At 32.9% G+C, this 15,909-nt stretch overlaps 1 protein-coding gene across 1 annotated transcript in view; it reads right to left on the reverse strand.

Moving 5' to 3' along the window:
* Nucleotides 1–3,274: 3,274 nt before the first annotated feature.
* Nucleotides 3,275–15,909, reverse strand: part of LOC142348025 (uncharacterized) — a 208,283-nt gene continuing 195,648 nt past the window's right edge. The window contains exon 8 of the mRNA XM_075399192.1: nucleotides 3,275–3,413. Within this exon, the coding sequence (XP_075255307.1) occupies nucleotides 3,275–3,413 (139 nt within the window). The remainder of the gene's footprint in view (nucleotides 3,414–15,909) is intronic.

Raw genomic sequence — 15,909 nt, forward strand, 5'->3', positions numbered from 1 at the left:
CTCCGGGAAATGTAGTTGCAACGAATTTGAAAAAGTATAAAGGAGCACTGACAATGCTACTGTCTTGCGTATTGCAATTTGTATATAAACATTAATTACTTTGACATGATAATTTAGAAATAAGCTTTGACAGATTTGAAAAGATATATATATAGAAGGCTTTTGCCGAATTCTATAGAACATATCAATAACAATTTCAGCCTAGAATCAGAGATTTAAAATTGCTCAGTTGCTTTAAGCAGACAATTTTAATTTTTTTCTCAGATTCAGATTCATTTAGTCAGAATAATCACTGATCTATTAAAAAATTGATCATTATCTGTTCTAAACCCGCCTTTTGGAAAAGTTTTCGCTACAATTTTTGTTTTATGCTGTTTGACAAATATTGATCAATAAAAAATCGAATAACTTTTTTCATTTCTAATTGAAACCAAGTTGAAGACAAAAACTGAATTAAGGTCAACTAACAAAAACTACGTCAATTGTAACCCACGTTGGGGTCCAGGCCCAAATTGAGCCATGATCACACCGTCCAGATTGAATTGGCCTCTAATCAAACGTTCCAGACCAAAATGACCTCTGATCAGACTTTCCAGACGAAAAGACTTCTGATCAGAGTGTCCAGACCAAGATGGCTTCTGATCAGACCGTACCCAGACTTTGGTCCAGACCATAGTGCTCTTATGATCAGACTCAAATTTATACCAATGTCCAGACTGTAATTAGACTATGATTATACCTTTCAGATCAAACTGATCACTGGGCAGACCTTCCAGACCAAAATGACCTCTAACAAGAGACTACAATTTCATAAAATTGACGGCTCCAGCAGAAAATTCAGTAAACTCAATTCAAAATCAAAAGTGTTCTTTTTAAATAAAAATTTTACGGACAATTCGAAATTGAAAACTTTGTATGCCACTGCTTAAGATCGCCGGCACCATGGATGAAGTATAGTTATTTATAAGAAATTTCTGAACCTACGCTGGCTATTCAAAATTATAAACCGAACACTTTTTTTCCTCTGATCGAACTCAGGGACTCCATGTGAGTCTCTGGTCAGGAGAGATAAATTTTTTGGCCCTGGGTAGAGCTATTATATCATACTATTTAGAAAGAATAAAAAAATTTTGCTCAGACTCGTGTGCGCTCGACATGTCCTCTGATAAGACTCAAATGCGCTTAAAACAGCCTCTGATTAGACTCAAATTGGCGCGAATCTGCCTATGATCGGATCTGTCAGACCAAAGTGACCTCTGATCACACCATCCAGAGCGACCTGACCTCTGATCAGACCTAAACCAGACCATGGGCCAAATTATTGTGCGCCTGAACCACAGACCTTGTATTTTCGATCGGAGACTACATGGGTGTGCGTCCGAGTGGGTCTAATCATAGTTCAATTTGGTTGTGGACATCAACCTGGGAATAAAATATGAAAAAAAACAGTAAATTATCTGGGCATGACAATTCATTGATGGCAAATTTTTTTGGTCAAAAAGAAAGGACAGAAAAATAAGAATTCTGGATATATAATTGGTTTCATAATCTTTAATATCACAAGGAAAGAGGAAAAATACAAGTACTTCAGTCATTTTGTCAGTCTGATATAGTCAATTATAAATGCAATAAGACCTCCTCATTTTATTTTTTTTGTTTCCAATAACGTTTTTTTAATCAAAAAAGGTTTCATTGAAACTTTTTTCATGTATCACATTGGTGAGACCTTACATCATTTTAACAAGACATGGCAAGCACTGTTCTAGCTAAAATCATGATAAATGTTGATCTGAAAGAAATGTGATTTGAAAAGAGAACATTTTTCGAAATAAACGGTTGGAAAGTAGGGCAAAATGGATGGGCACTATTTTTAGACGCTCATTTTAGAGAAAATAATTCAAACTACTGTGAAAAAAAAACAAAAATTAGTGAAAAATAGTACAAGAATAGTGAAATTAGTTTTAAAAATTTAATAAGTAAAAACATCCAAATGTCCCAAAGTTCAAATCAAAATTATTGTTGAAAAATGGGGTAAAATGGGTCACCAAACGCTCTAGACACTCTTTCTTGAAGATGATTGAAAGCGCTAGGAACTAAGAAAGAACTGGTGAAAGCTCAATATAAAAAACTAGTAAAAAGAAATTTAGAAAAGTATGCTGAGCAGAGACATTTTGCAATTCAAATTTGGGGATGAAAATTAAGACAAGGTGGATCAACAATGGTTTTGGAGGTCCTTTTGTAGAATGTTCTATTTAAGTTGTCTTCTAGTTGAGACTCGGACATTCGTGGCCTGTTACTTATCGCTAGTAGGCGTCTTCTATTACAACAAAAACGAGATCTTTGGTTTAACTGGACTCAGTTCATGGTAACCTCTTTTTTTGTCAAAAGATTTATCTCAAAGATCTTCTATTTTTCGAGAATAGGAAGTTATAATAATAATTCAAATTTTGTTGTTTTTTGTAATTTCCGGAGCTGCACCAACTTTTTGAATTGAGAATTATTAATAGATATGATGGGATTCAGTAAATTGCGAGAAAAGTTTTGATTTTTGAAGTAAATCAGTTTTTGGAAAACTCCTTTCTGTGTGTTTAGTGTACTGTACTTCCTAAAAATGCTTAGTTGTTCCGCATTCGGATATACGAAAATTTATTTTAGAATGTTTGTCTGTGATGTTGTTCAATTTTTTAAGATTTTTTAAGGCTTTTCGTGGGATCTTATTGAGTTCTGCCCGGTAGCGCCTGTATAATGTGCACACCACGTAAATACCGAGCTAGCATCCAATAAAAATTTTTATAATACAGGAAAAAAGTTGCTCGTTTGTTGGTTATTAAAATAACAAGAGCAGTTTTTCCTACTTTCTTATTATTTTTTGCCAATTCCTGATAAATCTTGATAACTCTTGTTTAATCAGATACATTTATGCTAAATCGTCTTTACGGGTGCTATTGAATTTTTACTACATGATATGTCTTGCCATGTCATGGTTAATCTTTCTTGATAATCTAACCAAGATCTTGCTTCTTGAAAGCCATGCAATATGATCATATATGTTCATACATATTTTGATGTTTTCTTGCCATGAAATATGGCACAATCTTGGCAACATTTACCTTGTTTTATCATGTTTCTTATCATGGCCATCAAGTTACGTATTACTGGGCTCTAAGCAGTTGCATGGTGCTACAATTTTCTTTTGAATTTTATCAATAAACTGCTATTATCTTTCTTCGGTTATCAACATTCCGGGGAGTCGGTAAATGTCAATGTCATATGCTTAGAGTCCGTGGTCGCTTACTTGATCGAATCTCCATCCGTCTATTCCATTCTCGATTGTCACTCTCAATGGACCAGTTCTCCTTCCATCCAATCTAATAGCAGCGCCACAAGTAACGTTGAGATCATAGACATCCACTCTAAAATGGCAAAAAATAGGATTATATAACAGTTTTTCTTTCCTCTTCTGCTTCTGTTACAGGAAGCTTTCCTGTTTGCACCAATTCGTAGCACTGATTACTGCGCACTTGGATGGGGGAGGAGGAGGTAACGCAAAAAAGTTTATAAAAGGTATTCCTAGTTGGTATATGACGATATCCAAAACAGAAGGGGCCTAGATATTTCTCAGATCAGGAGTATACAACAAAAAAGAAGATAATTTTGGCACTTCGAATACAGCAATAATCAGTCATTTTTCAAATATTTGTTATATTAGACGTATCAAATATATCAGTCACTTTCAAATTACGTTTAATTTTTGAAACTTTGGCTTTAAGTTCAAACGAACGCTTTTTTCCTTTGCTTTACTGCCGAAAGACTTTAAGTTAAATTAATTTCGCATTTAGTGGGGAGAATTGGTTTATTTGTGGTGGGTTTTCACACAAATTGTAAAACTCTGCTTTGTAAGTCATTTGAAGTATATTTTAAAAAAACCATGCAGGTATAGACAGGACAGCATTCTTTTTGCTATCCACAATCACTAGAGATTGCAGAAAAGTCTCAACCAAGCTTTCGAAAAGTTATCAACGTATTGAACAACTTTTCGCTCATTGGGCTATTCCTCCTTCTCAGTAAACCATATTTGTTCCGACACCACTTGTGGGAGGAGGAAGTATATACTCAAATGGGTTTTTTTTGTTCAGTCAATTTTGGCCGATGGATATATTCATCGTAATAAATTTCGTAAATTTCGAGGAGTTATCGAGGCTTAAAGTTTTGTGTGAGCACGGGATATCTGCATGATTTTGTTCAAATTTAGTGTTATTTTCGGGTAAATTTAGATCTTTTCTAATAAAAAATATTCATTCAAAATTATGTTTCAGGCTACAATATGCAACAATTTTGTGTTATTAATAAACGAAAGACGATAAAAAGGCTAGTTCTGGTCTGGTAACGAAGTTTACGATCAGAAAAAATTCGAATTTAATTCAAGCGCTGGTTTTTTGGAAAACTTTTAAACTTTTTCTATCTTTTTTTGTATTTTTAGTCACTCTGAGAAGAGTCACTTTTCATATCGAGTTTTCGTAATTTTAATTGAAATTTTGATTTTCATTTTTAGGTTTTACAAAATTTTTGGAGTCCTGTGGCATAGACTCATTGAATAAAAGTGCAATAAGTTTTGTAATGAGCATTAAGGGAACCTATCTAGTGCTTTATATGGACAACTAACGGCTGTTAAGACTTTGAAAATAAATTTTCGGAATTTTTTTTCAACATTAAACAATCATTAACATAACTTTGAGATTTCTAAGTCAGCCTCAGTATTTACAGTACCCCCCTTCCCTCCTAATGCAACCAAAATTAAACTGGTTAGCAGTATCATTTTCTAACTATTGGTCATTTGACTCCAATGCCACAAGGTCTCACAAAATTTTTATCAAATTTTTGATGTTTTCGTATTATTGGTTATTTTTGATTTCTTATCACATTAAATTAAAACTGATAGCTCCAAATGGCTTAGAAAAACGTTCATTGGATCATAGATAAAGTTTCCACAGAAAAACTTATGGTTTAATTGACTTCGACTTTCCTCTCGCACTTTTCTACTGATTTTTTGGTTTTGGCGGTGTTTATATATATATATATATATATATATATATATATATATATATGTATATATATATATATATATATGTATATATATATATATATATATATATATATATATATATATATATATGTATATAGATATTGTAGTTTTCATAGTCATAAGACCTATTGGGATGTCTTATTGACTAGGTATGCTTGACAAACATCTTTTTCCTCCCATTGAGGCGTAACTGAGCGTATTTATTGACATCCCTTGAAAGCTTTTGCATTTAATGGCTGTCAACACTTTAAAAACGTTTTTCGAATTTTTTTTTTCGAACATTAACCAATCATAAACTTATGATTTAATTGACTTCGACTTTCCCCTCGCACTTTTCTACTGATTTTTTGGTTTTGGCGGTGTTTATATATAAATATATATATATATATATATATATATATATATGTAAATAGATATTGTTGTTTTCATAGTCATAAGACCTATTGAGATGTCTTATTGACTAGGTATGCTTGACAAACATCTTTTTCCTCCCATTGAGGCGTAACTGAGCGTATTTATTGACATTCCTTGAAAGCTTTTGAATTTAATGGCTGTCAACACTTTAAAAACGTTTTTCGAATTTTTTTTCGAACATTAACCAATCATAAACTTATTTTCGTGAGTTGTAAGTCAGTCTCAGTAATCTCAGTTCTCTTTTTTTTCAACTTCAGCCCAAATTTTTCTATTTAGCGGTTTTCTCTTCTTACTATTGGTTTTATGACTTCCACTTGAAATCTTATCACAATATCTTAATAATGATAGCTCCCGTTGGCTTAGAGAAGACGGTCAATGGATCATAGACAATGTTTTCAGAGAAAAGCTTATGGATTAAATGGCCCCGACGCTTTCTCTTGAATTTTTGGATTTTGACTGTATTTGTTGTTGTTTTCAAAGTCAGTGATTTGTTGTAATGTCTTATTGACGACTTTTGGATGACAAACATCGTTGTCGTCCCACTGAGGCATAGTCTAGCGTATTAATTGGCTTCCGTTGAAACCTATGGACTTTAATGGGGTTGATACTACGGGGTTTTCTCAAAAAAATTCCTGGTTATAATGTATTTGTTCGTATTTGTTGATTTTTTAATATCATATTGTTAAAAAAGACGAATCTTATTGCTGTTAAAAAATTAATTGAAATTGGAAAAATTTTTCACTGAAACTTTCAGTTTTTTAATGGCTTTTCACTCGACATTTTTCTCGCTCTTCTTTAATTTGCTGTTTTTGCCTGTTTTTCTATTCTTCATGTAGCCGTACAAAACTGACCTATCTTATAAGCTTGTAATTAAACAGTGGATGAATGTTGTTACTCGAGGCACTCAGTTTATTGCAAATAGTCATAAAGTTCTTGATATTATACTTTTTCAAAAATTTTTCAATTTTTTTTTAGTTTTATTGTTCTTTTCGTCATCTTGTAATTTATTCTCATCATCGAGAGGTCCCATACAATTCCTTGTATTTTAAAAATTAAACTTTTTATCGATATTGTGACGTAACTGTTGTTTCCTTTGTAGGACAATATGAGTTTTTATAAAAAATTATGTGAGTGGTGTCTTTGTTTTTTTTCTCTTCCTTTAGCACAATCACGTAATAACGGATCCCAATGATTTTCAAATATAGCCCAAAACGAACTTATAATTTTTAGTTTTTAGCTGTAATTTTAGCTGAATCAGTATCAATAAAAAAAATGAAATAGAAATACATATTATTCACATAATAGCTAATGAGTTTAATGGCTTCGATAGTTTGTATTTTCGCAAATTGTTTGTTATTTTTTGACTTTTTCTGTATCTTTAGTCCCTTTCCATGGCTTTATCTAACCAAAGACAGTTCTCATTGCTTTTATATGACTTTTAATAAATTTACCCAGAACTATTTTGTTATAAGCTAATGAGTTTTAAGACTTTTGAAATTATTTGGTTTAAAAAATGTTGATTGATTTTTGAATTTCGCCTCATTATTTCTTCTTTTTGACGACTTGTTACCTACTCCCATAATGAAAAGTTTTCATCTGTTGTGTGGATAGAACATAGTAACTTTGTGTAGTAAAGGTTTTATCTGATTGCATCTTGACGTTGTTACTAGGTGATTTTAAGTTAATATATTGAGTTTTGCCGTGAAATTTTTGTTTTTGGTGATTTTGTTGTTTGTTTTTTTTCTCGTATTCTTTTTTGTGTTAGATCTCGTGAGCGCTGGAATGAGGCATGGCATTGTAAATCAATTAGCAGTAAGGTTTTAGTAACGATTTTTTTAAACTCAGATATCTATTTTGTTATATCTTCATTTGGTTGACAATCAAGCCAAAACTGTAGTTGAGCTCGGGTCGGAACATCAAGTGCAAACGCACATTAACGAGCCTCCTTTTTAGTTTTTTAAAATGAATAGCTGATCTTAAGTGATATGGAAAAGTAAATCTCAAGACAGAAGTGTTTTCCAAGTTGTGTTACAAAAAATGCTTTCTTAGAAAGTTTTGCCAAAAAAGGTCCCGGGTAGTTTTCCAAGGACCAATTGTTTCGTAAGGCACTTGCAAAAGTCTTACAAGGTAACTGGCCGAGTCGGAAAACTTAAACAAACAATCGATTTAATGGTTATTTTCTTTGGCTAGGATTACATTTTGCCAAAATATGGGATTTATTTAAATATACTTGCAGCTACGACTGCTGTTTTTATTTAGCAAATGTTTCGACGGATTTAAACTGATTTAAATGGATCTAAATTTAATTAAGATTGAGCATGTTTTCGATTTTTAAACAATCAGAATTGAGAAAAATTGTTAGCTGCGGGAACAAACAAATGCTGAAACACATAAACTTAACTTGCCTTGTTGACTGCATAATTTCATCTTCTTTTGAGTGTTGTAATTTCAGTTCAAGATATTTTTCTCACTTTTTATCGTCACAAATTTATTCCAGGTCCAGTCCAAACGACTATACTAATCGAGTCTATACTAAAGGAGCCAATCGGTTAGTTCAATTTGAAAGCTTTAAAAGTTTTTCAAAATCACAATGTGGTATTTACTTTATATTAGTTTTCCCAGAATTCAGTGAGCAGATCTCCAATAGCAACCTGGACAATAGTAACTCAAGGCCTTGATTCATTCCAGGTCTAAGCCAAAATCTTGGCCAAAATTTGGCAAGTCTAAATCCAATCAAAACTGGTAACGCCCGGAGAGCATTGAAGGCTCTTAGAGCCTTTCGGTTTACTAGACTCTAAGCAAACAGTACGAGGAAACTGTTTTTTTGGAGACATAAATTCATGGTGTGAAGGTCGGTTCTTAGAGTTGGATACCCCACGCTTTACCCCCACCCCTTCCCCCAGTAACGCAGATGAACTAAATTGTTACCCCCTAGCCTCACTTCAAACATCCCACTCCCCTCAACATCACCCCCCACTTCTAACCTTCCCTTACATTAGCCACCCAATTCCCCCTGCATAGTTTTCCAAAACACATCTAGCAAAACAAACCGCTCAACAGTCGTTTGAGAGCAATTAGCCCGATGCTAGGTGGTTATTTTATAATTACTTTTTTGTTTGTTTTTTCTGTTTTCTTAACCCGTTGACACAGCTGAGCAATTGCAAGCAATGATGATTTTAAGTGATATTTGACACTTCATTTAATCTAAGCTTTATTCGAGTTTCTATAGTTTTTCTGCAGTTCGGTGTGTTCATGTTCATTTTAGTTACTTTTTGGTTTGGCCAACTTTAATATTCAACCTTCTTTTGGGTCGAAAATCAATATTAAAGATTGATCACATTCAATCTACCTTAGACATTTTTCTGCAGTTATAGTTGAATATTGTATTATGTCAATTTTACTTCATTAGAATTTTTTCATAGTTTTGCAGTATTTTGTTCTCTATTTTAGATGCTGCTCTTCTTTCTATGCATATGACCTCCTGTTGAGCCGATAGATTTGCTGTTGCGTAGGTACTGCACAGAGCGGATGGACTAAAACTGATGGCAAACAGAAAATTTCAAAAAACTGAAATGTTAATTTAAACTTAATACTAACGGTTTTCATCGCGTTTTCTAGTTTCTATTAGGAACGCTCACTTTCTGTGGAGAAACATTACTAAAAGCAAATTTAACTCTATTTGATAGCTTGTAATGGAGTTTTCGTAGCACAATTTAACTCCATTTCAAATGTTTTTTAAACGTTTATAGTACATTTTTTAGCAGAAATGTATACATTTTAAAAGATTTCAATCGTTAAAATGGTCCGAGAATGCAGCCGTAGAATGAATTTTATTGATAATTTTAATAATGAGAACATTATTCATAGGGCAATTTGTTAACAATGGCGTTTCCTCGTATGGTCTCGCCAGATGACTACCTTAAGCAAGACCCCTTGCCAGACCACACCATAAGCCAGGATATTGCAAGCTCTTGCAAGGTAACCGTCAGATTTGGACCAAGGCAAACAAACAAACCGTACTTTATGGAAACCGGGTGGCCAAATATGAATGAAAAGTACAGGTTATGATGCCATGTATATTTTTCGTTTGAGGATATTCCATCATTCCATTTATTGGTAGATTATGCGTAATCCTCGCTTTACTAAGATACCAATGAACCTTTTTGTCATGTTTGCGGCACCAAAATCTCTCAAAGGAATATATAATTTTGGTTGATTTTTTCCAGCTATATAATTATATTTCTGTCAGCAAAAAAGGTGAAAGGCAAATGGAAAGACTGATTCAAAATCAAGAAGCATGCCGTAATCTTAAATTCCTGCAAAGTATCAGATTTGACAAAAATTCATTGAACACTTTGTTTCAATGCTGATTATACTTGATTTTGATTGCGACTCAATGGATCGCTGATATTTATTTATGACTCTAGATTTCGAGATTATGTGCAAAAACGAGAAATGATAGACTTCTTTTTTTGCTCTCAATAAAATGTTACGAAATTTGCGCCAGACCAAACTGACTTCAACAAACGTAGCTGAAAATTTTTTTAAAAAATGATTAATTTGAAGCAAATCGAACAGAATTTGATCACTTTTTCCAAAAAAGAGGAAAATTTAAACTATGTGCAAGTGTGAACAAACTATGGTCTCCCCTGGCCAAATCGTTAAAACCAGGGCACAACATGGCAATGGAATTATACAAGCAACCTAAAAACATATTAATTTTGATTTTTAGAGTTCATAATTCAGAGTTTTAGGGCACAAAAGTGTCGTACGAATAATTTAAGGGAATAATTCAAAATGAGAGAAACAGGTGATTCTAAGACCACTGAGACTCTGAGCTACTGGAGACAGCCGGCGTTATATTTTTAGTTGCTAAAGATTGGCTACCTCTTACAAAAAACGGGAAAACTGCCATTTCAGAACACGTTCTTCTTTTTCACACAATTATATCTCTGGTCTGTGGGTTCAACTTCATGCGTTGTTGCCCGCTATGTGAAGGCAAACTACCTTACTTTGCAAAATTTTGATGATATAAAAGAGCCAAATTGAAATAATCGGAGCTCCTAATTGCTTATGATAAAATTAAAGATTTTTACTGAGTTATTGACAATCACTAAATTTTTTTTGTAATTAGTTCTTCCATGCTTTTCAATGGTTCGAGCCAGAGTTTACCCAAGCAACTATTCTATTTGCAGTTTACTGTAAAACTGACTGAACTAGACAACTTCTATTGAACCTGGCACTGTTTTTTTTGTCAAAAGAAACTTCGCACAAAATCTCGTAAGAACAACCAACGATAACCAGTCCTTACTAAGAAAAACTAATTTTTCTACATTTTTATTTTTCTTTATGATAGTTAGTATATTTTGTTGATAAAAATACTTTCGTATGAGCACTCGTAAGAAAAAATTGACAACAAGTCATCAACTGAAAAAATAAAACCACAACTTTTTTCAAAATCAAAAATTTTGTTCTGACCCCCTCTTGAGGGGGATGAACTATACTCAACTTTTTTTTTCTTTAGAGAAATTTGACCAATCGATATATTCATCGTAGAGAGTTGTGAGTGGTATGATTAAAAAGCCCGTCCAGCGTAGATTAAAGGAGATTTTTTTTTCATTTTCGTTTTCGAGAGCGAGTTATGGTGATTAAAACTTGTGTGAATGTTAGACCTACTTGCGTTATTTATATTCACATTTTTTTGAATTTTTGCTTAAAATTTTGTCAATTTTGCAATTATGTTAAAATTTTTAGCACTAGTACTATTGATTTTATTTCTAAAGACCCAAAAATGTTGTTGACTATTCTGATTCATTTTTTTGGCTAAAATTTGGGCTGAAAATTACAAAACTGAGCCCTTTTCACCAAAAATAGCCCGAAATAAGCTTCTATAGTCCACTTTGATTAAATCTGCCGGAAACAGAAACCCAAAAACAACTAGCACAATCTTTGTTAACTACAAAGGGAGCTATTCCAACTTCCAATTCCATTGAGAGTAGTCTGAGGTTATAATTTTAACGTTTTTTGGTAACTTTATTCTATGATTATCAAATGCGAAGGAATTATTGACCTTTTTACTAACAAATTATCTGGATCAACACCATACGAAAGTAATTTTAATGGACTAACAGCATTGGCAAGGCTGGTTTTGGTCCAACCTTGGACTGTTAAAAACCAAAAACAAATTCGAATTTTATTCAATCGGTCATTTTTTAAAAAGAATTTGATCGCTTTTATGTTAATTAAAGATTCAAATCAAAGCTCACTGTTGATAGGTACCTTGTCTTCCTAAGCAGTTCCGATTTTATGTATCTATATTTTACTCGAAATTTAAGGTCGTTTTGACTTCTAAAAATAATTGCTTTTTATAAAAACAATTGCTTATTGAACTTTGCCACTATTTTGTTCTTAATTTGGTCAACTTGTAGCTTAGTGTCAGCAAAAAAAGAATGCTGCATTTTCCTCCTCAATATATTGAATTAAATTGTAGTCTCATTTGCTGCTTGGATTTCTGGTTTTCTGGCTTTGATACTAAATTTCAGTTTTTTTTAATTTCGAGCATTGGCCCAGTTTTCTTGTATTCTCCATGTTGTCACATTATCACAATATTGGAAGTGAGCAGATCTCCCAAAGCAACCTGGACAACAGTAAATCAACGACTTGATTCTTTCCCAGTCCAAGCCAAAGTATTGACCAAAACGGACCACGCCATAAGCCAGGATATTGCAAGCTCTTGCAAGATAACCGTCAGATTTGGACAAAGGTAGACACACAAACCGTACTTCACGAAAACCCAGTGGCCAAATATGATTTAAAAAAGGTTGTGTTACCTTGTAAAACTCTTTGTTGGAAGATATTCCATTTCATTGCAGATTATGTATAACCCCGCTTTACTGAGATACCAATCAAAAATTTTGTCATGCTGACGGCACCAAAATTTCTTAAATGTATATATAGTTTCATTTGATTTTTCCAGCTATATTATTATAATTCTGTCATCAAAAAGTTGAAGGAAAAAGGAATGTCCAATTCAAAATCAAGAAACATGCCGTAATCTTAAATTACTGCAAAGTATTAGAATTGACAAAAATCCTTTCAAAACTTTTTTCAATGCTGATGAAACTTTATTTTGGTTGCGACTCAGTGGATCGCTGATAGTTATATATGGCTCTACACTTCGAGATTATGTGCAAAACAGAGAGATATACTTTTTTTGCTCTCAATAAACTGTTACAAAATTTGTGCCGGTCCAATGTGACTTCAACAAACTTAGTTGCAAATAAAAAAGTTGATTAAATTGTAACAGTGCGAACAGGATTTGGTCAATTTTTCTTAAAAAAGAGGAGAATCTCATCTATGTGCATGTGTGAACAAACTATGGTCTCTCTGAGCCGAATAGTTAAATCCAAGGCAGAACATGGCAATGGAAATATACATGCAAACTAAAACAATATTAACTTTGATTTTTAGAGTTCCTAATTAAGAACTTTAGGGCAAAGAAGTGTCGTACGAATACTTTAGGGAATATTTTAAAATGAGAGAAACATGTGATTCTGAGATCACTGAGACTCTGAGATACTGGAAACAGTCAGCGCTATAATTTTAGCTGCTAAAGAATGGATACTTCTTACAAAAAACGGGAAACTGTCATTTCAGAACATTTCCTGTCTTTCACACAATTGTCAATCTAGTCTGTGGGTTCAGCTTCGGGGATGTTGCCTGCTATGTCAAGCCAAACTATCTTACTTTGCAATGGTATCTTCTTTTTTTGATGGTATCAATGGTAATCTTCTTTTTTGATGGTATCAGAGAGCCAAATTGATTGAATTGGAGCTAATAATTGCTTCTGATAAAATGAAAGATTTCTACTGAGTTATTGTTAATCACCGAACCTTAGTTTTGTAAAGAGTTCTTCCAAGCTTTTTCATGGTTCGAGCCAGAGTTTACCCAAGCAACTATTTTACTTTCAAATTACTGTAAAACTGATTGAACTAGCCAACCTCTATTGAGCCTAGCACTGTTTCATTGTCAAAAGAACTTTCCCGCAAAATCTTGTAAGAGCAAGCAACGTTAACCAGACCTTGCCAAAAAAACTAATCTTTCTACATTTTTATTATTGTATATGATGGTTAGTAAGTCTTTGTTGATAAAAATACTCTCAAATAAGCTCCGATGAGAAAAAAATTGACAACAAGTCATCAAAAAAAAAAAATGAAATGAAAACTTACTTCAAAAAAAGTTTGATCCGACTTCTCTTGACCCAACTGACTTCAACAATTGTAATTGAAAATAAAAGAATGATAAAATTGTGACAAAGTGAGCAGAATTTGCTCACTTTTTTCAAAAAAGAGGAAAACTTAAACTATGTGCAAGTGTGAACAAACTATGGTCTCTGGAGCCAAATCGTTAAAACCAAGGCAGAACATGGTAATTGAAATATACAAGCAAAATAAAAATATATTAATTTTGAATTTAGAATTCCTAATTCAGAATTTTAGTGCACAGAATTGTCGTACAAATAATTTAAGGGAATAAATCGAAATTGGAGAAACAGGTGATTCTGAGACCACTGAGACTCGGAGCTACTGGAAACAGTCGGCGCTGTAATTTTAGTGGCTAAAGATTGGCTTCTTCTCACAAAAAAAGGGAAAATTGTCACATCAGAATACGTTCTTTTTTTCAAACACTTGTAACTCTGGTCTGTGGATTCACCTTCTGGGATGTTGCCCGCTATGTCAAGCCAAAGTATCTTACTTTTCAAAGTCTTGATGGCATCAGAGAGCCAAATAGAATAAATCGGAGGTCCTAATTGCTTCTGATAATTTAAAGATCTAACAGAAATATTGTCAGTCGTCGGAATCTTTTTCATTAAAACGTTCTTCCATGCATTTCCATGGTTCGAGCCAGAGTTTACCCTAGCAACTATTCTGCTTGCCATTTGCTGTAAAACCGACATAACTAGCCAACTTCTATTGAACCTAGCACTGTTTCTTTGTCAAAAAAATCTTCGCATAAAATCTTGTAAGAGCAAGATACGTTAACTAGTCCTTACTAAGAAAAACTAATCTTTCTCCATTTTTATTATTCTATATAATGGTTTTGGAAATAAATATTCTCGTATGAGCTCTCGCGAAAAAGGTTTACAACAAATTATCAATTTTAAAAAATGAAACTACAACGTCTTTCAAAATCAAAAATTTTCTTCCGGCCCATCTTAAGGCGGAGGAACTATATACTCAACTTGTTTTTTTTTGTTCAGACATTTTTGATCGATTGATGATATATTCATCGAAGAGCGTTGTGATTGGTATCATTAAGCTGTCCCTCCAGCGTAGAAAATAGAGTATAATTTTTTTTGTCATTTTCGTTTTCTAGAGCAAGTTATCGTGATTAACTTGCGTCAATTTTAATCACTATTTTCTGATTTTTTGCTTGAAGTTTTGTCAATTTTGCAAAATGTGCAAACAGTTTTTAGCAATAGTACTTTTTATTTTAATTTTAAAGACACAAAGAGTGTTGTTGACTATTCTGATATAATTTTTTTGGCTAAACTTTGAGCTGAATGTCACAAAATTCAGCCTTATTCATCAAAAGTTCCCAGAAAAAGATTCCATATTCCATTTTGAGTAAACTTCCGGAACAACAGACCCAAACACAACTCGCACAGTCTTTTTTAACTACAAAAAGAGCTAGTTTAACTTCCAACACTATTGAGAGTAGTCTTTGAATAAAATTTTGACGTTTTTTGGTAACTTTACACTGTGATTATCAAAAACGAAACATATATTGACATTTAACTAAGAAAATATCTAGATCTACACCATTTGAACCAAATGAGTTTTCTCAGTGGACTAAGAGCATTAGCATGGCTGGTTTTGCTTCAAGCGTGGACTGTTACAATCCAAAAACAATTCAGATTTCAATCAGCCGGTCTCTTTTTTAAAATGAATATCGATCATTTTTTTGTTAATTAAAGATAGAACAATTCAAATCAAAGCTCACTGTTGATAGATACAATAGCCTTCCTAGGCAGTTCCAAATTTTTGTATCTTGTTTTTTATCTCAAAATTTCTGGTTGTTTCTACTACTAAAATATTTTGATTTTTAATAAACAAAAGCTTATTGAACTTTGCCACTAGTTGCTTTGAACTGGGTCAACTTGTAGCTAAGTGTCAGAAAAGGAAAAATGTTCGTTTTACTCTTCTTCATAACAAATTACAATGTAGTGTTTTTGCTGTTTTATGCTCTAATTTATGGTTTTCTCGCTTTGATACTAGATTCCAATTTATTTTTAATTTCAAGCGTTGGCCCAATTTTCACTTTTTTCCGTTTTGACACTTTATCACATTTCTAAAAGGTCATATATTACCTTATTAGCAATCACAAAAAGACAAAAACTTATCATATAGAGG

This window comes from Convolutriloba macropyga, chromosome 10 (assembly GCF_964194025.1).
Source record: "Convolutriloba macropyga chromosome 10, txConMacr16.3, whole genome shotgun sequence".
Taxonomy (NCBI): domain Eukaryota; kingdom Metazoa; phylum Xenacoelomorpha; order Acoela; family Convolutidae; genus Convolutriloba; species Convolutriloba macropyga.